Source organism: Poecilia reticulata, chromosome 13 (assembly GCF_904066995.2).
Source record: "Poecilia reticulata chromosome 13, P_reticulata-male-v2, whole genome shotgun sequence".
Taxonomy (NCBI): Eukaryota; Metazoa; Chordata; class Actinopteri; order Cyprinodontiformes; family Poeciliidae; genus Poecilia; species Poecilia reticulata.
In genome coordinates this window covers 31622430-31647976 of record NC_088842.1, presented here as the reverse complement: position 1 = coordinate 31647976, position 25547 = coordinate 31622430, and the positions used below count along the sequence as shown (strand labels likewise).

General features: G+C 41.3%; 1 protein-coding gene and 3 long non-coding RNA genes across 13 annotated transcripts in view; 3 read left to right on the top strand and 1 right to left on the bottom strand.

Annotated features, from left to right (window-relative positions):
• sptbn4b (spectrin, beta, non-erythrocytic 4b) overlaps positions 1 to 25547 on the bottom strand; it is an 83860-nt gene that overhangs the window by 28690 nt on the left and 29623 nt on the right. For 7 of the 9 annotated variants that reach the window (XR_014090426.1, XM_081614228.1, XM_081614226.1 and 4 more), the window contains exons 14-24: positions 24791 to 24927; positions 24433 to 24582; positions 23031 to 23399; positions 21466 to 21680; positions 21249 to 21386; positions 18348 to 18828; positions 17711 to 17841; positions 17415 to 17640; positions 16402 to 16604; positions 13395 to 13485; positions 6812 to 6958 (exon numbers count right to left, since the gene is read on the bottom strand). Coding sequence is in view for 8 of the 9 variants with exons in the window: in XM_081614228.1 (XP_081470354.1) it covers positions 6812 to 6958; positions 13395 to 13485; positions 16402 to 16604; positions 17415 to 17640; positions 17711 to 17841; positions 18348 to 18828; positions 21249 to 21386; positions 21466 to 21680; positions 23031 to 23399; positions 24433 to 24582; positions 24791 to 24927 (2288 nt within the window). In the remaining variant the exon portion in view is untranslated. Of the gene's footprint in view, positions 1 to 6811; positions 6959 to 8463; positions 8907 to 13394; positions 13486 to 16401; positions 16605 to 17414; positions 17641 to 17710; positions 17842 to 18347; positions 18829 to 21248; positions 21387 to 21465; positions 21681 to 23030; positions 23400 to 24432; positions 24583 to 24790; positions 24928 to 25547 lie in introns of those variants that run through there. The other 2 variants (XM_081614224.1, XM_081614229.1) reach the window with 2 other exon arrangements.
• On the top strand, positions 8920 to 18492 carry LOC145554469 (uncharacterized). Of its 2 annotated transcripts, XR_014090428.1 has the most exons (4): positions 8920 to 9153; positions 9246 to 9361; positions 17457 to 17821; positions 18358 to 18492. It is a non-coding gene; the product is annotated as an uncharacterized LOC145554469 (long non-coding RNA). The 2 variants fall into 2 exon arrangements; XR_014090427.1 differs by lacking the exon at positions 8920 to 9153 and having other exon boundaries at positions 9165 to 9361.
• On the top strand, positions 21606 to 23135 carry LOC145554471 (uncharacterized). The gene is made up of 3 exons (XR_014090430.1): positions 21606 to 21690; positions 22294 to 22977; positions 23052 to 23135. It is a non-coding gene; the product is annotated as an uncharacterized LOC145554471 (long non-coding RNA).
• On the top strand, positions 24498 to 25264 carry LOC145554470 (uncharacterized). Its single transcript, XR_014090429.1, has 2 exons — positions 24498 to 24626; positions 24728 to 25264. It is a non-coding gene; the product is annotated as an uncharacterized LOC145554470 (long non-coding RNA).

Here is a 25547-nt window from a genome sequence, read left to right as displayed (position 1 = left end):
CTTAATCTGAGCACATTAACAGAAACATCAGCAGAAAGAGCATCAAAGTTAATGTATTTAACTGTAAACCTGCATTTACACACGCTACACCCCTGCGAGTCCCAGTGTGAGTGTGTTACGTCAGCTTTCATTGTGTTGTTGTGCTTTTTGCGGGCATCCGCTGCAGTGAGTGGGAGCGCAGCGTGGGCTGGAGCAGCTTCACCCACTTGCTCCAAGCTGCAGCTGCAGCTGCTGCCATGCTCAGGCTGGGAGCCTCTGCTGCTCTGATCATCTGCACAGATCCCACCGCCAAGAGGAAAACCCTCCTCCATGGAGACGCAGGTCTGTTTCCCACTGAGCGGGGAAACTGATTTGCAACAACAAAACTATTAAAGAAGCAGTATCATGCACAACCAAGAAACTATGATAACTTCAGTTTTAAAAAGTGCTACATGTTAAATCTGACTTTGTAATTTAATGCCCTGAAATTGGGCCTCTCTCTCTTTAAAGGGGCAGTATTATGTAAAATATATATATATATTTAGCTTTAAATCATGTTATAAACTAATTCTCTTGTCAAAAGCAAACCTGCAGTGTTGCTTGCATTAATTCATGCATGTTTGAGGAATCCTTTAATCTCCATGGCAACCATTCAGCTCTAAAACGTCCAGTTGGACGTAGCCCCGCCTTCAAGGCACAGCTCCTCCCCCACTTGGCTCCTTCAGACTAGCCAGCAGCAATTAGCAAACACCTGGTGGATCATGAGCTCATTATAGGAGCTACTGCTCAATGAAACGCTGGTAAAAACTTTGTTAAAGTGTTAATAGAGGAGCCATGTGGAGAGAGCAGGAGTTTCTTAAAGAGATAGACGCCCTACTTCATGGCGTTAAATCAGGAAGTAAAATTTCTTTAAGTCATATTTGGCATATGCAGCATTTTTATAACAACTGAATGCAATAGTTACTGGATTATGCTATAAAATTACATTTTATGCCTAAAAAGATGATAATACTGTCTCTTTAAATATTCTTTCTGAAACTCCTCCTTGAGGAAGTCATCACAAAATGGCTCCTCTATTAAAGGAGCCATGTTTTTACCAGCGTTGCTCTGAGAAGAAGCTCCTATAATGAGCTCAGCAGATGTTCCACCAGGTGTTTGCTAATTGCTGCTGGCTAGTCTGAAGGAGCTGAGAGGGGGAGCCGCTAAATGCAGTGTTTGTGTAGCGTTAGCATTAGCAGAACTAATGTTTGTGATTAGTGCTTTAGCGTTAGCTTTTCAGTTAGCGTTACCCACCACTGTGTATCTGTCCTTTATGTGTGCTAACTGCAGTCTCTGAGTTGGAGCTCTGGAGTTAGTTGCAGTTTTTCCTGAGCATTGAACAGAGCAGAGTTTTCCACATGTACATAAGCAACGGTTTATTCTCCAAGGATTTCTGCTTTGGTGTAACCAACACGTGTACACTCCAGAACAAAAAAGAACTCAGGAAATGTGGTCACATGGAGAACGACAATCAGTTAATTAAATGCATTTTATCAGCAGTTTTTTCTTAATTCCCACAGGCGGCGAGGACGTTCTTACCTTCTCTAAAAGGTCTGGAGAGGTGCGACTGTGTGCTTCCTCTCCAGACAAACATACAACAGAAAGTGAATAAAAATGTCAGAAAGTGAAATGAAGTAAGAAGCAGCTGATCTTGTCCTTCTTAAAGTTAATGAGGCCAGCTAATTATCAAGCAGAGCGAGAATCAAAATCCCAAAGGGTTTAGGCTTAAAAGTGCACAGAGAGCAGCAAACTCACTTTTCATCACTCTCCCCTGCAGCAACGCAAGATTTAAACTTTACATTTTCAGACAAAACAAATCAACTCCCTTTATAAACCAAATACAATCCGAATGCAGTGAGAGAAACACTTTTGTAATTTCTATCTTAGCCAAAACATAAACTTTGTCATTTTTTATTTTGCAACTACAGAAACAAACTCTATAAAATTAGCTTTTGTCTTAAGTTGTTATTGTGCATTAAGACTGGTTCTCATCTGAACGCTGCCCATCCAGACTGGCGTCCTGTTGAGGAAGTCCAGTCACTCTGCAGCAACAGAACATCATTTATTGATTAAACACCGCATTAAGCATTCAGAACAATGCAAAGTCAGCTTATAGATCCAGATCTCTGTAGTACAGTAACACCTACTACTGTAGGAGCTTTGCTTCACCGTCTCTTGTTCTTTTATTCAGTTTTCTCTCAAAGAAAGACCAAATTTATGTCACATCAAAGCAGCTAATAAATAAAACAACATCTTTGCTTAAAAGCACCGTTTGAGTAGGGCTGCAGAGAGCAATTATTCTAATGATTAATCGATTAATTGGATTAACAATGTGGCACATTTAGCAGATTTTTCACCATCTCCTTTTCTTTTGTTTAGTTTCCTGTAAAGGAAAGACTGGATTCATTTCACATGAAAACAATTAATAGATAAAACAACTCCTTTGCTCAACAGCAACGTTTATTCTAACGATTAATCGATTATACTAATGATTAATCGACTAATCTGAAACAACTTTGCACATATTGCAGATTTTTTTATTTAAGCCGTTTTATGTAATATTAAAAGTCACTAAAAGATGCAAATAAACAAATAATCTAATTGGTTTTTTTTAAATGAGAATATAAACATTTGTAGCTGAGGGAGCGTCTGCAGCTAAATAAATACTTGTACATGTAAAAAGCTTCCTGCTGGACTTAACATAAATATACTGTGTGTTTCAGCAATTGACCTTTTTTGAGTCTCTGTATGCTGGGCTGCACAGTGGCGCAGTTGGTAGAGCTGTTGCCTTGCAGCAAGAAGGTTCTGGGTTCGATTCCCGGCCCTGGTCTTTCTGCATGGAGTCTCCATGTTCTCCCTGTGCATGGTGGGTTTTCTCCAGGTACTCCGGTTTCCTCCCACAGTCCAAAAACTTGACTGTCAGATTAATTGGCCTCTCCAAATTGCCCCTAGGTGTGAGTGTGTGTGTGACCCTGCCTCTCACCCAGTACGTTAGCTGGAGAGGCACCAGCAACCCTCCTGACCCCACTGAGGGACAAGGGTGTAAGAAAATGGATGGATGGAGTCTCTGTACTCCTATTAACGATTACTTGATCATTTCAATAATTATGCAAAAAGATGTATGAAAAAGTCTAAGGATTGTCTGGCATAAGGACATTGGATGCATTTTCAGTGATGACAAACTGTTTAGAACAATGGTTCTTAACCTGGTTTGATCAAACAGTGATGCCAAATATGTCAAAGCACCGTGATGCAGGCGGGGACGGTACCGGCTGCCAGAACAATCTACAACTGTTACGAATGTTAAAAGCTGCTTGGAATTAATGTTGGAAAAAGTTTCACATGAACAAATGCTAAATAATGACACAGAAAACTTCAAGAAATCCTGGAACTGTTTCCTCTCCTGCAATAGTGGGACAAGTAGACTTCTCTCATGAACTGCTGTTTTGGAAAATACTGACGAGTGACAACTTCTGTTTCCTGTGGTTGGTTCTGCTTCCATCGAGGATTATTTACGCCAATCTTCTGTGAAACTTTGGATTGGTTTTATTTTGGTTTGTTTTGAGGGGGAAAGGAGGGTTGGAAGGGTTTATGTACGTATGTGTTCTGAAACAACAAAAAAACTTTAATAACAAAAAAAAAGATTAATCGTGATTAATCCTATTAATCGTTTCAGCTCTACATTTAAACAATGAAGACCAGTGAAATATGTGGCTTTTCAAGTCCACATTTGCACACCACTCTACACTAATATGAACAAACAATGATTGTTAGGCTTCTGAAGGGAAAAATATATAAAAATGAGCCAAAAAATCCCACGATTAAAAAAGTTCTCGCACCTCCAGTCAAGCTTACTGATACTTCCAGATTTTTACATTTTACATCCAGAAGTCCAGTTTCTGACTGCTGCTTGGCTGTGCACAGAGCTGATTTAATCTCACACATCTATCGATATAATTCAGAGATAAATATAACATTAATGGCTGTTACTGCCCAATAAAGGAATTTATCAAAGGGTGATTTTTGTTTTTCGACTGAAGGCTTACCCAGAGTAAAGCCAAGCAGCTGGAAAACCTTCAACAAAAGCAGATCTTAATTAGGATCTGGTTCACAGTCAGGAACGGAAACTGAATGGAAACCACTGAGGATGAGGGAACAGGAAGCGGGAACAAGACGGGATGGAGGAATGACCTTCATGTATGGCAGAAAGGGGGACAGGAAGGAGGCGAGAGATCTGATTGGCCAGCTGCTGCCTGGCAACCGTCAAAAGCACATAAAACAGGAGACATGTTGCCCCAGACACTGAAGCCGACGAGTCAAGGGAAGGTGAATGATGAGCATCGAATTACGTCTCCTCTGCTCACTGATCCAGAACAATCATCAGTCATGGTGTTATTTGGCACTAAATGCTTTAACTTCCTGAATGAAAAGCAACTGATAGTCCAGTAGAATCGGTTCAATTTGGGACCAAAGTTTCAACATCTGCTCCATTTCCTGCTGCTGTGGTTCTTTCTCTCTGCTGAGGCAAACCAACCAAACCCTTTGAGCAACCTGTTCCCCTCCTGGCCTGTGGGGGCGCTGCACCAAGAACCACTGAAGGAAACAACACAAAAACCTTTGAAAACATTGAGCGCAACTTCCTTCTTCACCAAATAGAAACAAAACTGGAGTAGCATCAGATTTCAGTGGTGTAGGATTTCTCTTCAGGCTAAAGATCAGAAGCCATTTCACCCGCTAACGCTAGGTTAGCGTGTTTGTTTTGTGTTGTAGTGGATTACTATTGCGAAGTAGTCCACTTCCTGTGAAGATACCAACTGAAGCTGGTAAGAAAAGTAAACAAGTTGGACCTAAAAACATACTAGAATAGGGAGAATAAACGTTTATACTACAACATATTCAGCATGAAAAGCAATTCACATCAAAAGACAATAAGGCTAGAAATTTTAGAAAATATGATGAGAAATTGTCATTTGTCAATATATATTTTGAGAATACATATTTGGAATTTCTCTATTCTGGAGCTAACAAAAGTGCTAACAGATAATTTAGTTTCCAAGATATCTAAAAAACAAAAAGAGAGAATTTTATCAAATTAGTTAAAACCCCTGAGATTTTATTTCTACATTTAAATTTTGGCAGTGTCAGTCTTCCATAGATTAATGGACTTCAAATCAATGATAAACCTAAACAGCAGCTTTTAAGAGGTTAAAAAAAATGATTTTAAGCATGAACTTTGTGCCTGTCTGGGTACTGATGGGATCTTTATTCTGCTCCAGTCTGAATCGGACGCGGATGTAATCGGGTCAGTCGAAGCAAAGACTTCGTAACGTCGTGTTCACACCTCTGACTCGCTGCTGTGACATCGATCCAGACGTGTAAAATCATTACCCCTCAGTGCAGCTGGAGATTTGTGCCACATTTCTTTGATTCCTAGACTTTTAAACGTCGTGTGTGTGTGTGTGTGTGTGTGTGTGTGTGTGTGTGTGTGTGTGTGTGTGTGTGTGTGTGTGTGTGTGTGTGTGTGTGTGTGTGTGTGTGTGTTATGTGTGTGTGTTATGTGTGAGCTCCACGCCAAGGTGACATTTGCTTGCAGAACTGCTCCTTTTTCATGCCATCCATGCTATCCGTTCCCCAGATTAATTACCTCGCATCAAACTCCCAGGAGGTTTTTGTTTTTTATGTTCTGTCCCAGAAAAATAATCACAGGGTCAGAGGAAGCAGAGTGCGCTGCAGCACCCCCTGGTGGTTGGGAGAGGAAACGCATGTTCCATTTACATCACCAAGTACTGGATAGTAAAAACAGATTTTGAACTAAATCTGTTTGAACTAAAATTCTAAACATTACCGAACATTATAGTCTTTCTCTGTTTAAATATTTTCTGATTTATTTATTTTTATTTTTTTGACTTTTGATTCAGCTTTAACGTCTTAATTGTTGTTTTGTTTTTATGTCTGTTTTATTTGTAGACCAACTGTGTTGTTCAGGCCTGTTGCAATAAATCAATTAATCACATTATAAATTAAAACAAACTCAATAATTTCCATTTGCATTATTAATTATTTCTCTCTTTCTACCAAAAACTGGATGCTAAAAGTCATCAGTCTGGTGTTTCTGTCTCAACTAGATTCTCTTTTGAAGTATAATTTTGTTTACAGAGACTTCATAATTACTTTTATTTGTTGTTTCTGTTGTTTTGTTTATTTATTCCAGGTCCAGTGTTAAATGTTCATTAGAATTTAAAGTTTATTGATCTTTGAGAAATTGTTATTTCACTATTATTATGCTATTACCAATATATTACTGGAAAATTGTCTCAAATCAACAATATTGTCATTCATTTCAATAACTTCTGGGACAATTTATCGTCCAGCAAAATTTGTTTCTGTGACAGACCAAGTTAATATTACCACAATTCATGGCAGTGTAAATATGCAGGAATTAACATAATAGGTAAATTTCATCTTTTGTCCTGAGATAAATACCTCACTACACAATTTACAAGATTTTTCTTCCATTAAAAGAAGTAAAAAAATAGCAAGCAAAGAAAGCATTTATACAAGAAACATTCAGAGTCAGAATAAAAACAGCATACGTTAAAGAGATCTTATAAAAATCTAAGTGAAAAATCTCGGTTGTGAAATATTTCTGTGGCATCAAGAATCAGAAGAAACTCTCTGAAAACGGCTCCAGCCTCCTTTAGCTGAGCAGAGGGAGAATGCACTCAGCAGCGGAGTGACCCAAAAACCGTTCGCTCCAGGCAGGAAAGCTGCATTATCTGGCGGCGGCACTCACCTTTTCGATTTTATCCAGCCATTCCTTGTTCTGGGCCAGCTCGGCCATGAAAGCCTGGTGCTTCTGCCACTTCTTGTGCAGCTTCTGGGTCTCGTCTCGGCTGCTGTCCCTCGCCATCAGCATCTTTTCGTACACCCAGTCCCCCAGCTGCAGAGAGAAGACGACAGAGGAGGAGGAGGAGGAGAGGAACCATAAGTCATTTCCATTGCAAACGTGCGCAAAACTTTGTCCATATTCTGCTAATGTCAAAAAAAAACAAAAAACATAATTTTGCAGTTGCGTTGTTTCCACTAAATAAGAAACGCAATTAAAATCACACCAGAATATGTTCGTTTATGCGGTAAGTCATTATAAAACTTTCAGCGCCTCCCACTACTTCCGGCTGTCTTCACCAGTTTGCCCCAGTGGCAACAATCGACTGTTGATCATATGACTATTTTTTTTGTTATTATTAATATTAACATATAAAACCGTCCTGCGATGAACTGGCGACCTGCCCAGGGTGGCTCCGCCTCTCGCCCAAAATGTCTAGTTGAATTACAAGGTCACTGTTAATGATGCTACAAGGCAAATTAATGCTAGCAGGATGAGCGACGAGCATGTTGACCAGTAGGATGTGTGTAATCACCAGCATGCTGAGTTACATTGGCATTTAGCATGTAAAGCTCAGCTTATATATAAATCTTAGCTAACTGCTAATGTTAGCAACTATCTAACAGCAGCTGCCACACATTAAATGTAGCTGCTAATGCTACATTTAGTACTAGCAGCTAAAGGTAGTACTAAAAAAATTAAATAAGAATTTTTAATTTCTTTTTTAGGTCAATTAAGTATTTTTGAACTGAACTGAATTTGTACTACTAAAGCTACAAAAGATAATGCGATCACTGCTTGACAACACACAGAGACTAATGTCTGCAGAGAGCAGGGAAACATGGGAAAAGACACTGCGAGGCAAAGGACACCAAAACCTTAGCTAGTAGCATTAAGGTAACCTTTAGCTATAAAATGTAGCTAGTGCTACCTTTTGTAGCATTAGCTGCTAATGCTACCTTTAGTGTATGGGTTGTCATTTTATTGATCACCTACAAACATGTTGATGTTTTTAGAATGTGGGTTATCACGTGATTAAAAATGACTTAAATACAAAAATGCTGTCAATAAAAACACTAAATAAAAAGTAAAACAATTATAATTATATGGTCAATGAAAACGCAGCTGCTGACGCTCAGATAGATTTCTGAAATATCAAAACACCCTTATCAAAAGATGCAGAGCAGAATTATTGATTATTAAACATATTTAGTGCAGAATAGATTCATGTTAACATAAATAAAACGCTTTTTTGCATTTTTACCTCATATTTTTACGGCTTTTCTAATAGAAATACAAGGTCACGGTTAATGACGCACGGCGCATGTAGCCTGACACACGTGTAACAACAAACATGGCTGCAGGAATTCACATGTGCAGCATAACAGCTTACAGTATCTCCCCCCACCCACCACCACCACCATCACCTACGCAGACTCAAACACCGAGCACACCCCCGCTCCCACTCAGGCAGCGATCTGCACATTTAATTCAAAAACCCATCGGAATACACTCCATGTTCTGCTCTCACTCAGCTGGGAGGAAGAAATCTGGTTTACCAGCAGCGGTTAACGGCAGCAGCCCGCTGGGTAGTGGCAGCTGCAGGCTGCAGCCTCCGATGTCCGCATCCTCGCTCCTCCGCCGACATGCAAAGATGCTCCTCTATGCAGAAAACACGGGAGCGGAGATGGAAGGAAAAAAAAAAAAAAAGCTGGGAGGAAAATGAAACCAGCAGTGAAGAGACTTCCTCCCTCCTTCCTCTGGTGCCAAAGACTCGCTCAGAAAGGAGAGGATGCGGGAATGGGGGTGGATCAGTGACGGAGGAGTGAGAGGAGAGAGACACCCTCCTCCCAAAAAAGAAAAAAAAAAACAACAATAAAATGGCACAGAGCCGAGCCCCTCCCCTGCATCGCTCCGTCTGTGACCGAGCCGGATGCTCGGAGGGATGGAGGCGGGGAGGAGGACCGAGCAGTCCGGGACGGCAGGCACCGAGCATCCGGCCTTTACAGGTTGGTTCAAACCGTCACCATGTCGTGACAGTAGCTGCGTTTCTATTAACCACTAAACAGATTCGCTTCACGGAGACACGTTTTTTTTAAGTCACGTTTTTCGATACACATTTAAAAGGTTTTCAGGTTAGGATGAGGTGGTTTTTCAGCCACTTCGAAACACTTTTTCGCCTCACAAAAGACACGTGATTCACAGCCGGATGTTACTACGGGCGAAAACCACGAAGACAACAGGAAGTGGTAATAAGATGATTGGTTTTTGCTTCTTTCTTTTTTTTGCTCCACTAGAGCTCTCACAACATCAAGGTTCATAAAAAGTTGTCTCATTCCAGTGTGTTGAATCCATTGCTCTTTTCCAAAATGGCCGACTACAATTTTCCCAAAAATCGAGTGACTAGCATGTAGCTGCTCCCAAGTAGGCGGGGCTCGTCACTCCAAGCCATTGAAGGTGAGCGCTGAATTATGGACATATCTGATGTTTATATAATCACTGTCATTATTTTTAATGACATATTGTGTGAACAAGCTTAATCATTTATGATTTTTTATTAAATATCTTATTTAATGGAAATACCACAATTCTGAAATTGTGATTTTTGGACATTAGCAGAAAATAGACAAAGATTTGAGAAGATTTGTAATTGTAATTCCTTGAACAGGTTAGGATAGGCCCCTCAAATCAGTTTACAATCTATACTCATGAAAATGTTTGAAAACAGATACGCAATTATACAAATGTGTATTTCTGAAAAGAAGAAGCGGAGACTCCTTTACCACAGCGGTAGGCCAAGAACAAGCTTAATCACAGACACTTGTCTTTTCCTGCAGCCATTGTACAGAACATACAGCACAGCAGTATAAGAAGCTGAGCAAACGTGTTGGAGCTCAGTTTGGGTTAGAGGTAACGGTGCAGCGCTCGCTCATTTCCGTTGTTACATTCTGGAGGTTTTTGAAACGACTCATTTTCCAGACACCAAGCAACGGCTGGGTGGCTTTTTTAAACACTTGGACTGTTTTAGAAGCCGTTGAGACGCAAATGGAAGCAGAAAAACGTGGCAAAAATGTATTTTGCATCATAGATCCCCTTTAAAATAAAAACGCCTTGATTTGTAAATATGGTTTACCAAAACTCTTCAAATTGCATAGTTTTAGCTTCACTCTGTGCAAATTCACTAAAGGAATGTTACATTATTGCAACTTAGGAACCAAAATGTGCATATTCTTATTTACAAAAGGAATTTAATTTTCTTTGTGTAATACTGTACTTTACAAAAAGGCTAAAGTGGTGCCAATTTTTTTTATCCAATTAATTGTCAGAGTAATCGTTAGCAGCAGCTCTGCTTTTGTTTGATCTTCCCCTCCGTCTCTGCAGCTGTACTCTCAGTTTCCAGCTTGATGCTGCTGCAGTGGTAAAGCAGAGAGAGAAGGAGAGGAAGGGAGGACGGATTAGCAGATTGGCTGTTTTTATGAATCGGGGCTGGTTTTCACACGTCGTCGCCTCTTCTTGGAGTTTTCACACGCCGTGTTGGCGCCGCGCAGACGTGTCGGGGAACAGGCAGCTGTAAACACGACGCGGCTCACACCTCCAGAGGCCGACAGCGGGAATGCGCACACGGAGGAATTTAAAAGTTGCATAAGTGATGTGACTGCAGGGGTCGTGGATGATCGGAGGACGGCGCAGATTTTATCCTCCTGTCCGTTTCCAAGGTTCCACTCTAATAATGAACCCATAGCAATCCCAATTTTTATTACATTTACAACCCTTAAATTCCATCTTTTTCTCACGTTTAAAATGTTTAAAATCATGAAACCAATTTTAATAGACAAATATAACAAAATGAATAACAGAAAGCAGTTTTCAAATGATGATTTTAATCAACTGGACACACTATGAACAGTTAAAATCAGAAAAAAGAGTCAGCTAATAAGCTAAACATTTAGCTCCAATTTAATATTTAGCCTGCTAAATAAATATTAAATTTGGAGCTAAATTTTTGGCTCCAAATTAAATATTTAGTTGTCAAGCTCAATATTATTTTACAAGCTAAATATTTACCTAAACATTTATCTACTTAGCTAAATATTATGCTAAAATAAAAATATTTTAGCAAACAAGATAAATATTTAGTCATATTGCTAAATATTTAGCTTCTTAGCTAAACATTTAGATATAGTTTACAAGCTAAATGTTTAGCACCAAACATAATATTTAGCTTGCTAAATAAAAAATAATTTACATATATTTATTTACCAATGTTAATATTTTTAATGTTTATCTAATGTTTTCTGTAGTTTTAAATTATGTAAATTCCCCCAACAACATTACACCAACGTGACAGTTGAACATGTAAATATCTTTGAACATCAACAATCTGCACTTAATCAAATAATTCAAGTGAACATCTGTAGATCCTGAATGGTTCTTCCCCGTATTTCAGAACCGTCTCAGTGGTGGAACAAGCGGGTCGAGCCATGGAATCAGTTTGATTAGCAGCAAACCGCATTCACTGATCGAATTTATGTCACCGGATGAGCAAAGGTGATATGTGCAGACAAACGGCGTCAACTGGACAGAGCAACGTACAAACATACCGAGAGATTTCAGAGAAGCTGGCCAACCACGGACAGGCGCTTCAAAATGACATCATCAGAGCGTCGACCACAGCTCAGAGGAACACCGGGTCAATGGAGACACAACCAACCGGGCTCCAACCGGGCTACAACCCAACCGGGCTACAACCCAACCGGGCTACAACCCAACCGGGCTAGAACCCAACCGGACTAGAACCCAACCGGGCTACAACCCAACCGGGCTACAACCCAACCGGGCTAGAACCCAACCGGGCTAGAACCCAACCGGGCTAGAACCCAACCAGGCTAGAACCCAACCGGGCTAGAACCCAACCGGGCTAGAACCCAACCAGGCTAGAACCCAACCGGGCTAGAACCCAACCGGGCTAGAACCCAACCGGGCTAGAACCCAACCGGGCTAGAACCCAACCGGGCTACAACCCAACCGAGCTAGAACCCAACTGGGCTACAACCCAACCAGGCTAGAACCCAACCGGGCTAGAACCCAACCGGGCTACAACCCAACCGAGCTAGAACCCAACTGGGCTACAACCCAACCAGGCTAGAACCCAACTGGGCTAGAACCCAACCGGGCTACAACCCAACCGAGCTAGAACCCAACTGGGCTACAACCCAACCAGGCTAGAACCCAACCGGGCTACAACCCAACCAGGCTAGAACCCAACCGGGCTACAACCCAACCGAGCTAGAACCCAACCGGGCTAGAACCCGACCGGGCTAGAACCCGACCGGGCTACAACCCAACCGGGATACAACCCAACCGGGATACAACCCAACCGGGCTACAACCCAACCGGGCTAGAACCCAACCGGGCTACAACCCAACCGGGCTACAACCCAACCGGGATACAACCCAACCGGGATACAACCCAACCGGGCTACAACCCAACCGGGATACAACCCAACCGGGCTAGAACCCAACCGGGCTACAACCCGACCGGGCTACAACCCGACCGGGCTACAACCCGACCGGGCTACAACCCAACCGGGATACAACCCAACCGGGATACAACCCAACCGGGCTACAACCCAACCGGGATACAACCCAACCGGGCTAGAACCCAACCGGGCTACAACCCAACCGGGATACAACCCAACCGGGCTACAACCCAACCGGGCTACAACCCAACCGGGATACAACCCAACCGGGATACAACCCAACCGGGCTACAACCCAACCGGGATACAACCCAACCGGGCTAGAACCCAACCGGGCTACAACCCAACCGGGCTACAACCCAACCGGGATACAACCCAACCGGGCTAGAACCCAACCGGGCTACAACCCAACCGGGATACAACCCAACCGGGCTACAACCCAACCGGGATACAACCCAACCGGGCTAGAACCCAACCGGGCTAGAACCCAACCAGACATTAAAGCTGCAGTACGGCACTTTCATTGTATTTGTTGAAATTATCACTGTGTTGTGACAACATAGTATGAGACAGAAAGAGCTGTCACTATATGAAATTTAAATTGTGATAAATTATAATATTGTTGTTTTGAGACCATTTTCAAGTAATGTAATGTCAACATCATAATAATGCAAGCACACATTCTCAAAGATTAACAAACTTTAAATTCTAATGGACATTTAATCACTGGAAGTGGAAGACATCTTAAATATCCAAAATAAACAAAACATCAAATAAGATGAATCATAAAGTCTCTATAAACAAAATTATCCTTCAAAAATGAGCATTAGTTGAGACCAAAGCACCAGACTCAACTTTCATTGACCAGATTTTGGGTAGAAAGAAAAAAAACTACAAATAATGGAAATTATTGAACAAATATGTAAAAAACATATCTTTTATAAAAGTTAGTTACTGCAGCTTTAACCGGATAGAGTGAGACTTGACAATGAAGCAGCTGCTGTCATCCTACCTCATGACAGTCTTGGAGAAATCTTTGAAGTTCCCACTGGTCGTTCAGTTTTTCCAGCCATTGCTGGGCCAGTTCCCTGTTCTGGTTTCCCCTGAAACACAGACAGAAGGAAGACTCTGAACTCATGAACCTTCTGGACAAACATAAATTCATTCTGATGCTTTTGAGTTGTTTGAGAATTTGTCAACTAAGTGAAAGAAATTACAAGCATTTTTTATTCAATAAACACTACCCAAGACTGAATTTTGTGTTTATTCATAGAGATGCACGATATATCGACACCAGCATCGATATCAGCCGATATTAGTCATTTTTTAACATATCAGTATCGGTCCAATACGTACAACTGCCAATATCAACAACAGATATTTATTTTGCTGTCTGTTTCTGGTCACATTCTTTCCAAAGGTGTCAAAACAGTAGAGAAATATACATATTGGTATATCGGTTATCGGCCATAACAGCAATATTAAAACTGATATCTGCCCAAATCTTCAAATTGGTGCGTCGCTATTTACATGTGTTGCCTTTGACTAATATTTAAATTGGTTTGATGTTCTGAAACACTGAAGCATGACAAACATGCAAAAAAGACATTTTTTGCTAAAATAATTGTAAAAATGTCACTCTTATGACAGTTACACTGATAAACACAAAATTTTACCAAGTTTTTGGTCTAGTATCTAGTGCAAATATCTTAGTACATTAAGATATTTTTAAGATAGTTTTGTCTTAAAATAAGACAAAACTATCTTACAAGTAACTTTTGAGCAAGAAGGAGCTTGTTTTAGTCAATGATTTATTAATATTGGCAAAAAAATTACCAGCTCTGATATTTCACTAATAACATGGGAAAATGTCTTATTAGTGAAATAATCTCTTTTTTCATAAATATTAAGGAATTATTGACTAAAGCAAGCTATATCTTGCTGAAAAGCTACTTTTAAGTTAGTTGGTAAGATTTTGTGTTTTTGCAGTGTACTCTGGCTGTAGTTACCATTAGCACACATTGAAAATTGGTGGATATGGCACTAATGCATAATACCTCATTTAAATGCGGACAAACTGCATCAGTGCACAGATGCTTACTGGTCCAGTGAGCTGGTTTTGGTGCAGATTTTAGAGCAAACTCGCATACATTCATGGTAATCTAATACGAAACGCATGTGGTTCTCTTCTTTCCAGCAAAGCAAAACCTCAGCTGTCACCCAGATTTCACGGTCAGGGTTGTGCTTTTGGACCAAACGGGTCCTTTTGTCTGTCTCTTTGTCTCCCTGAGAGTCTCTTTCTTTGTTCTCAAAACTGTTGTTGTGTTTTACCAGCTGCTTAGATTTTTGAGACTGATGCACTCAGGACAGTGCAGAGAGTTTTAGATGAAAATCAAAAACACCTAAAATCCATAGCTGCTCACAGCTGTTCTATAGCTTCTCTCAAGTATTTGTTTTACTTTGATTCTGTTAGATAGAGATGCAAACAAATATTCAACTTCTGATAGTGGATTAGTGGTTTTGTATATTAAAACTAGTTCCTCTCAATTAACTAATAACATCCACTGAGACCTTATTTTAATGTTGTAGTTTGGCCGCCATCCAGCAGAGGGCGCCGCTGGCCATCCTTAAGCGGAGTCACTGATTCAGGATTAAAGATGGCGGCGGGGCCATAAGAAAACAGGAAAGAGAAACGGTCAGGTGTTGGATTTAAAATGATCTTTATCCGGTTCCGTTTTGAGATATAAACGCTCGATAACCTCGTTAAGTTATCACCTTAACAGCTGCGTCGACTTCTCATTCAAATATTACCGATGTGCTACTGAGGTAAGGAGATATGATGATAATAGAGCAGAAAAAAAACATGGCGCTAATAAATACGGTTGATTTGTGAGAACTTTTCTGAGTTAATGCGCTTTATTGATCGAAGTTTCAACATTCCTTCAAGAGCAACATCTGTGTTCATGAGAAATTAAGTGTTTCACAGATTTTAATTATTTTCACCTTTGATTTTTTTTATTCAGCAACTTAAAGAGGTTCGTGTTACATATAAAAATATGTCTTAATAAATTCCATCCATCCATTTTCTTCCTCTTATCCGGGGTCGGGTCGCGGGGGCAGCAGCTTCAGAAGGGAGACCCAGACTTCCCTCTCCCCAGCCACTTCTTCCAGCTCCTCCAGGAATCCCAAGGCGTTCCCAGGCCAGCCGAGAGACATCGTCCCTCCAGCGTGTCCTGGGTCTCCCCTCCTCCCGGTGGGACGTGCCCAGAACACCTCACCAGGGAGGCGTCCAGGAGGCATCCTGACCAGATGCTCGAGCCTCAACTGGCTCCTTTCGACGTGGAGGAGCAGCGGCTCAATAACTGAGCTTCTCTCTCTAAGGGAGAGCCCAGCCACCCTGCGGAGGAAACCCCTTTCGGCTGCTTGTATCCGTGATCTCGTTCTTTCGGTCATGACCCAAAGCTCATGACCATAGATGAGGGTGGGAACGTAGATCGACCGGTAAATCGAGAGCTTCGCTTTTTGGCTCAGCTCTCTCTTCACCACGACGGACCGGTACAGCGCCCGCTTCACGGCTGACGCTGCCCCAATCCGCCTGTCGATCTCCCGCTCCCTTCCTCCCTCATTCGTGAACAAGATCCCAGATACTTAAACTCCTCCACTTGAGGCAGGACGACCCCCCTGACCCGGAGAAGGCACTCTACCCTTTTCCAGCTCAAGACCATGGCCTCGGATTTGGAGGCACTGAACCTTCGATATGTCTAATAATGTGAGAACCACAATTTTAACAGCTGACCAGAGGTTTTTAGTAATGAGTTATATTTACTCTCTTACATTATTACATCCACATGAGTAACTTTTTAGAAAACAGTTACTTTTGGTAGTATTTTACTACGCTGCACTTTGAGCGATTTTATTATGAAGTGTCTCTGCTCTAACTTGATTAAATCTCGAGAAGTTAAATCAACTGTAGGTGAACTTGTTGATCGATGTCTTGCGCCCTGTCAGCGTTTCGTTACCTTTTGGCGAGCGTGTCGATGCGCTCCCGGATTCGCTCGGAGTAGATGTTGTTCTGGCTGATCAGACTTTCTCCCGCCTCGATCACAGCTTTGATCCTGTGCAGGTTCAGCTCCATGGTGGTGGTGAAGTCCTTGTGCTTCTTGATGGCGCCTTCGACCGTTTCCACCGTGGTGGGGAGCTCCACGTGGGCCAGAGCCGATTCCTGGAGGATGAACAGGACAACCGCAAAGTCAAAGAGCAAAATGAGCAAAAATTAGGCAAAATTTGCACTTTATACATTTTTAATGCTTTCATTTTGGGTTTCCAACTGCTTAAAAAGAACCATACAGTCGTTCTTTAGTGTCTGGAAATTGAGCAATTTCAAAACCTCCAAATCAGCAAGCACTGCCCGTTGCCTAGCAACACCAGCGGAACTCAGCCCCGTTGCCTAGCAACCTGTACATTGGCTTCTAGAAACTACCAACTGTTTTGTTGTTTACTTAACATCCAGATTTACATAAGTGATGCTGCATATTTTAGTATTGATCCAATATCAATTAAATTCAGAGTCAGTATCGCGAATATCGCTAATTATTATTTAACGTTCGATATGTCGTCAAACTCCTGATCGTTAAGCTTTTTTTGGTTTTTCTGTTGGAATTATTTTGGTGAAGCCTACGACAGAATTGAGATAAAGTGTATACGTGTCTACAAAAGACTTTAATAACATTAACTTGAGTAACAGAAATACAAAAAAACAAAAATCTGTGTGCATTGAAATGCATTTGAAAGTGATTTTTTTATGGTAGAGTTAAGAAACTACAATACAACAATAACAAAAAATTTCAGGAGGGAATCTGAAACTAAAGTATCAATCCGATGCTAATTCCAACTTGGTACTGATATCGATATTTTGGATAAATCTTCCTACTTGAACTACTTGTTGGTTGTGCGGGAGGCTCTAATAATGCTTTTCAAACTGTATGGTCATATAATTGCTCTAATCATAATGTTTTGAGTTTAAAACACTCACCTGGTTGTTCAGGAAGGACTCTGCTTGTTTGACATCTCGCAGGAAGAGGTGAAAGATGTGAGCTTGGACCAGAACCTCCCTCCGGCTCTCCCACATCTCCAGGAGTTTGTTCCAGCCAACGTCGAGCTTCTGCAGCCACTGCTGCAGGGCGGCCTGCGGCAGGGGGGCGTCCTCCGACTCCAGCAGCTCGTTCATGGCCTGCAGACGCTCGTAGTCTTCCTCGTACCTGGATCCGGACCGGGCGGCGCGTTAGGTGAAACACGGCAGAAAGGAGACTTGTTAGAGCAGCCGCCTACCGTCCGATCTCCTCTTTGAGAGCGGCGTGCTTGTTGATGAGTTTCTCCGCCTCCTCCAGATCGTTGGGCAGCTGGTCCGAGGCAGCGGCCGTTTGGGTCTGGACCAGCCAGGTAAGGAAGGAGTCCAGGTCCTGATGGGACATGACATGGGTCTCAAAAAAGCTGCTGATGTTGGATGAAGTTATGAAGAGTTGATCAGGAATTTAAGATGCAGCGGTTGGTACACTTGTGCTAATCCGCTATTAGCAACAGTTTCTGCTAAAAATATTTAGTGTACTTGGTTTCCTTTAACCAACTTTTTCAGATAAATTATAATTAATTGGCTGTTTTGTAAACTTTCAGTTGAAGAAAGCAGACAGCTTTTCAAACAATGCTAGCAGGACGAACCAGGCAGATTACTAATATAAGACGTTAACAGTAGTTTAGATTGTCAACTCATTTTGTCTTTTGAAATAGTAAAACCTCTTGAACACAGTGTAAAATTATCTCTCGTCCTAAAATCAATAGCAGTGGTGAGCACCCTTGTGCTACTAGAGGACTTAATTTTTTCATTTAGCACTTTAGCATTTTTGCTAACTTCTTCCCCTAATCTAATTAGTTCTCTGTTTATGATGTTGGTGATTTTATTTCTGTGTACCTGTATGAAGCTCTGCAGCCTGCTGGCCACCATCAGCGAGTCCTCGCATCCCTGCAGCGTCCTTTTAAGCTCCTCCCACTCAACGCTGATGCCATCGAACGGCACCAGGATCTCCATGGTTCGGCTCGGATGAGCAGCGGCCAGAAACTCTGCTTCCTCCTGCATCAGCACGAAGGGAAAAGCTACGATCAGAAACGGTTTTATTTGAATCGTTAGGATTCCTCTGCGGACTTCCTGTACCTGTAGATGCAGCAGTTTGGGCTCCAGGACAGACAGCGCCCCCTCCATGGTGGAGAGGCGTCGCTGCAGAGCAAGGACGCCTCCCAGGTCGCTGCCCATGTACTGCGTGGCGTCGATGGCTTTCCTCTTGTCCTGGATCTGGGACTTGATCTCGGCGCACTCCAGCAGGTAATTCTGCAGGCGAAGCATCGAGTCGAGCTGATCCTTCTTCTGCTCCACCAGCTCAACAATGGTGTTCCACCTGCCGCCCAAAACAAACAAAAACAGATGCAGAAATTCACTTAACTGGTCAATTTTACTTAAACATTGCTCTTTGCTATGCTGCAGCTAGCATAGCCTGTCATAAATGCTAATGCTAGTTAGCATAGCCAGTGATGACGATGGTTTTTTTATGGTTTTAATGCAACAGTAAATTGTTTCTGTTATCACCAGATTTTGCAGTGCGTTCATGAGTTGATTGACAACGCTAAGCCCCGCCTCCCGTTTCTGATTGGTTGTTTTGGTGCATTTCTTCAGATGGTAATAGAAGCTCAGCAAAGAGGTGAAGAAGATTGATCTTTTCACAGATTATCTTTCTCATAAACTCACAGAATAGTGATAGTTTTTACTAATATATATAAAAAATATGTTTTTATAAAATTATAGCTTTAAGTCTTAAAAAATATGAGAATTTATATTCAGCTTCACTTTCAAACATTATCAAAATGACACCAAATGTAAAGGATTGGAGGACATTTTGTGTCTCACCTACACAACTGCTTATGATTTACTTATTCTGCCAGTTAGACTAATATGAAAACGGAAAAAACCTTTTGGATCAGTCTGCTGTGACTTCAGGTCAATTCCTGTCTGCTTCACTGACTGTCCAAAATATTTTCTCCTGAATCTGATCCAGACCAGCAGGTTGGAGCATATGGAGCCCTTCAGCCAACAGAAACGCAACGTCTCACACACAAAAAACACACAACTTTACCAAATATTTTTTATCTAGTTTTTAATGTAAATGTCTTGGAAGAAGACAAAATTAACTCACAAGTAACATTACAGTAAATAGGAGTTTGTTTTAAATCAATAATTCCTGAATATTGATGGAAAAAGTTCTAGTTTCCCTGCCAGATTATTTTACTCATTTCAACATCAACATTCCACTGCGCCGTTACCTAGCAACCCCAGCCCATTACCTAGCAACCCCAGCCAAGCCCAGCCCGTTACCTAGCAACCCAATTCTAGTTCCACTGGCAGATTATTTCAATTCTAATATGATATTTTTGCCATGTTGTAAGTCAAATAATCTGCCAGTGGATCTAGAACATTTTCACCAATACTGTGATTTTAATGACTTAAAACAAATTCCTGTGTCTTGTTGAAAACTTACTTGTAAGCAAATTTGGCAGTAATTACATTTACTTCAGTAACTTTTTCGGAAAAAATTATTTTTAGAAGTATTTTTACTATGCTGTATTTTGAGTAATTTTATTTTTGAAGTACTGAATGAAAAACAAACATGTTTTAACCAAAAATTGACCAAACACAGACACACACCTGCAGTTTCTGCTAAAGTTTCATAAGATTTTTATTCAAAGAAACTGATTTGGAAACATTTTTGTTTTGCCTGATTTTTGTTATTTTGTGCTACTTAAATGACCAAATTTTCCACTTTACTTTACATTTTGGTTTGTCTGATTATGTAATTTTTAAATATTAAATTATTGATGATTTGATCAGTAACCTTTTACCAAATTCTTCTTTACTCTTGAGTATTTGTGTACTCTGCTCACCTCTGCTTGTAAATTAGTTTTATCTTATTTCAAGAGTTCCAATATATTTTCAGATCAAAAATACTTGGTAATATTTTGTGTTTTTAACTTCAGTTGCTGAATGAAGACTAATGAGGATTTAAGTGGAAAAGCCAACCCAAATATTATATATTTTATTGATTAAAAAGTGAGGGATGTTCTGTTTAAACCTATGAACGTCTGACGAGGTGATAATAAAATCAGATCTTTTGTGTTTGTTGATATTTGTGGACATGTGATGAGAGCTGAGCTCATCCTGAGGGAGGAACAGATGGTCACCCTGAGACCGCGGGAGGAGCCAAGGTCACAAGACTCTGCTGCTGCCAGACATTAAAGCAGTCAATGAACAAGTCAACACACACACACACACACACTCTGAGTGGTAGTTTATATAAGCCATACGACTCAATTAATTACATAGATTTTAACACATTTAAACCCTTTTACATACAGAAGTCCTGAGTTGCAGCCTTTGTATTTGCGTTTCTGGTTTGACCCGTAAATCTGACGCACAGGCAACATTTTCACCAGCAACAGCAGAGATGGACGACAAGCTGCTTCTCTCGGCACACTGGGGGTTAATTTCTGCTTCTGATGGGACGCTGGGAAAGACTGTTGTGCTAAAAGGAGTTGTACGACGCCATATTATGACTATTTTAGATGGAAAAAATGACTAAATTTTAACAAAAATATTCAGAAATTGTTAGATTAATCTGAGAAATAAAAAAAAGTTTAACTTTCAGTTGCTTCTTTTTACAATTTGTAGCAGCGCAAATGAATAATTCCAGGGCCAAGAATGCAATTCGGAGTTGCATCAGTACCTAGATTAACAATCCGTGTTGCGTCGTCTGCATTGTTTTTGTACCTGGAGTTGAGGTGATCCTGACAACCTCTGACCTCCGCTGAAGACGGATGACCTCCGTCCAGCAGCTGCTGAACAATCTGATTGACGTCCAGGATCCGACCCATCAGGCTGTTCATCTCCTGGTCCAGGCTTTCAAACCTAAACCACAGAAACACGTGGGTTTGGAAACGGAAAGCATTCCGTCATTCTCTGTCGGATCCTCGGCGTTCCCCCTCACCTGTGCGCCACCACTTCCACGTCCTCCAGCTTCTCTGGGATCTCCATCTTCTCCAGCCACTGCTCCTTCTCGTCGATCCAGAGCTCGCAGGCGTTCACCTCGCTGAACATGCGGTACACGGCCAGCGCGTCGTGGAGCCACTGCTGTCTGAGTACGGCCACCTCTGCGACCTCCGTGTACAGCTGCTCCACCTCACCTAAACGCACCTGAACCTCCTGCAGACAGGTGAGGAAACAAAGTCACACCGGATACTTACAAAGATTAAAAATATGCAATTAAAGCTGCAGTTTATCTTTTATAAATCATATATTCTTTTACGTTTGTTGAAACTGTCACCATGTCGTGATAGAATAAGACAAAGCTCTTCTGCCTTCTCCCAGAGCTAACTGGAAACAGCCAATCAGAGCCAGGGGGCGGGTCTTAGCGCAGTCAATCACCCTCCATGTGGCGCTGCAATGCAGCTAGCATAGCCTATTGTAAGTGTTAATTCTAGTTAGCATAGCCACTGACGACAGTGGATAAACATTTTTCTGTAACGGTAAGTAATTTCTCCACCACTAGCACATTTAGCAGCGCGTACATGAGATTGATTGAAAGAGCTAAGACACTCCTGGCTCTGATTGGCTCTCTTTGGTGCATTTCTAACAGCTCTGGGAGGCGGTGGAGGAGATTGATCTATTTACAGATTATCTATCCATAATAAACTGTCACATGGTGACGGTTTTAACAAATATGAAAAAAAAATTATGATAAATATCACATCATGAAAAGATATATCTTTTCATGCTTTTCATGATGTGAAAAGATATATCTTTTCTATCTTTTCAGAAATGCACGACTCAGTCAGGAACAACCAATCAGAGCCAGGAGGAGGGGCTTAGAGCTATCAATCACTCTCATGCTCTCCGCTGCACTACAGCTGGTTTAGCACAACATAGGCTCCCACCAGTGCTAAAGCTAGTTAGCATGGCAACCAACAATGACGGGTAAACGGTTTTCCTGTAGCGGTAAGTTGTTACTCTGCTATTAGCACACTTAGCAGCTCATACACAAGCTTGATTGACAGTTATAAGACCATTTTCATTCATTAAGCGCCTCATGTTGCTAATTTGCATCAAACCTGGACACTGCAAATTCATCAGTATGTAAGTAGAAGATGGGCTGCACAGTGGCAGTAGAGCTGTGGTAGAGCTGTTGCCTTGCAGCAAGAAGGTTCTGGGTTCGATTCCCGGCCCCGGTCTTTCTGCATGGAGTTTGCATGTTCTCCCTGTGCATGGTGGGTTTTCTCCGGTTTCCTCCCACAGTCCAAAAACATGACTGTCAGGTCAATTGGTCTGTCTAAATTGCCCCTAGGTGTGAGAGTGTGTGTGCATGGTTGTGTGTCCTGTGTTGCCCTGTGACAGACTGGTGACCTGTCCAGGGTGACCCCGCCTCTCGCCCGGAACGTTAGCTGGAGAGGCACCAGCAACCCTCCCGACCCCACTAAGGGGCAAGGGTGAAAGAAAATGGATGGTAAGTAGAAGATACATACTGCAGCTTTAGCAGGTTTAGCCTCCATAACTCACCTCCTGCTCTCTGTATTGCAGAGAGAGCACCACCATGTGTTTGCGCAGAGCAACTACATGTAGCCTGTGCTTATCGATGGCCTCTGTCACGCCCTTGTGCTTCTTCAGCAGCGACTGAGTGGAGTATTCGTCGTGGCCGAAGTCCTCGCTGGAGACCAGGCGGTAGGCGTCCTGGAGCCACACCGCCACGTCGTCCGTCTCCGTGGAGAACTGGAAGAAGTTGAGCGCCTCCTGCAGGTGGCCGAGATGCTGCGCCGCCTGGTCCTCCAGCTTCTTCCACTCGTCTTTCACCTCCATGATGCGCTCCTGGATCCCCGCCGTGCCGAAGCTCTTTTCGCTCAGAATCTGCTTCCCCCGCTTTATGGTGTTCTGGAAAAATAGATTTTAGAAGGAGGTGAAGAAAAAACACAGACACACCGAGCAACACTGGCTGAAACGGACAAAAACTACCAAAAACCAAAGGCTGGATCTTTAATTTAAATTAATTAGTTATATAGATTATATAGAGTTACAATCAATTGCATTTTTTTAACATAAAATATCTGATCTTCCTCTTTTGTTTTGTTCTTATTCAGTACACCTGTGAATCTGATATACATTCAAAAACAACAATGGAGGACAAAGCTGCTTCATATGGAAGCCTTTAACTGTCAGAAATCAGAAATAAACTAACTTCAGTATGTCAGTATGACAAGAAAGTTCCTCCTTATAACGAGTAATTTCAAATCTTGTTACGACATAATTTTTTGTTAAACCAGAAAAACCTCCTGCTTGTAACGAGATGCGAAACTCGTTAAAATGAGAAAATTTGACAAATTTAAAGTTTTTTGTTAAAATGCCAACTTTATTGGTATAACGAGATGTAAAGCTGTAAAGTTTGTCGTTATGGAGACACAAATTATGTTTCTAATTATAATGAATCGGGGGGGACATATTCGGGTTTTTACAAAATGCGAAGGAGAAAGTTTGCCGTAATAACGACATAATTTACTGTTGCAATGACCATTTTACAGTTTTTTTTTTATCCTGTGAAAACAAGAAAGTTTTCTTGTTAAAACAATCTTGAATTATTATCGTTTTGATGTAATATTTAATTATTAAATGATTTATAATCGTGTCAGTTACTAAATACTTGAATAGATGTTTTACCAAATACTTTATTACTCTTACTTGAACAATTTCTTGCTACTTTTTACTTTTGTGTAAAAATATGTTGATACTCTTACTTGAGTGATTTTTTTGGTATTCTGGCCTCATCTAATCTATTTATTCAATCATTTAGCAGCTAACAGAGTTTTTTAACTGAAAATGTTGCTTATTTTGTTGACACAGTTTGATTAAAACGTGGTTAATTGATCAGGACTTTGGAGTCCATTTAAAGGTTGCAGGTTTAAAAACACACCTGCAGCAGCGAGCGGTGCGCCAGCAGCTCCCCGGCCAGAGTCTTGTGTTTCTGCAGCAGCCTCAGCACGCTGCTCAGGTCCTTCCCGAAGCCCTGAGACGCCAGGATGGAGCTTTTTTCCCGGATCCAGGCCTCCGACTCCTCCAGCTCCTAGCAGGGCGACCAACACAACGCGTTAAAAACAAAAACAGCCGGTCTGTTCTTGAAAAACTAATTAAAACGGATGTAGATAATGGGATTTCTGCACATTGGAGTAAAAATATAAACATATGCTCTCGTTTTGCTTTATTTTCAGACATCTCATCATCTCCTGATTTGTCCTGAAAGAAGTCCGAAGCATTCCCACAACGCGACCCACCTGGAAAAACGCCCACAGCTGCCTCGACTCCTCCAGCTCTGCGCGGCGTTTAGCTGCTAGCTGTTTCAGTTCCTCCAGGCAGGAAGAGACGTGGTTCACGCGGTTACAGATCACCTGCGGGTCGCATGGCTGGTAGCCTGGGAGGCAAAAGCAATCAACTCACTAACCCGGAGAAAAACTGGTGAAAATTACACACAGTGTGTCCCAGAAAGACAGCTAAACCAATGCTAGGCTAATGCTAAGCTAAAGCCGAGCTAAGCTGATATTAACCGGCAATAAAAATGGAGGATTTTCTTTGTAGTTCATGAATAAAAATATTAATAGTAACTGAAGAGCCCTGATTGTAACCAAATATGGCTGGTTGTGGTTTTTCCACTAAAATGGTTCCAGTTCATTAAAAACAAAGTTTCTCGTTAAAAAGAGAAATAAAGTTCCGCTTTATTTCTTCCACACGACATTTAAAAACCCCAAAAGGTGTGGCTCTAAAGAGCCAAAAATGTGAGAAAGTAGTAGTGAGAAAGGACACATTTCTGGAAAAAAATGTTTTTTTAGATAAAATTTGGAATTCAGAGAAAAAAATTATTCTGAGATAAAGGTTGGAATTCTGGAAAAAAGTTAATCCTGGGGGGAAAAATAACTCATAAAAATGAATATTCTCTAAAGTAGAAAAGTTACAAAAGAGCATTTGGAAAACTGAAAGAAAAAAAAGAACTCTGATTTTATTTCTCAGAATTCCGACTTTGATCTGAGAATTCTC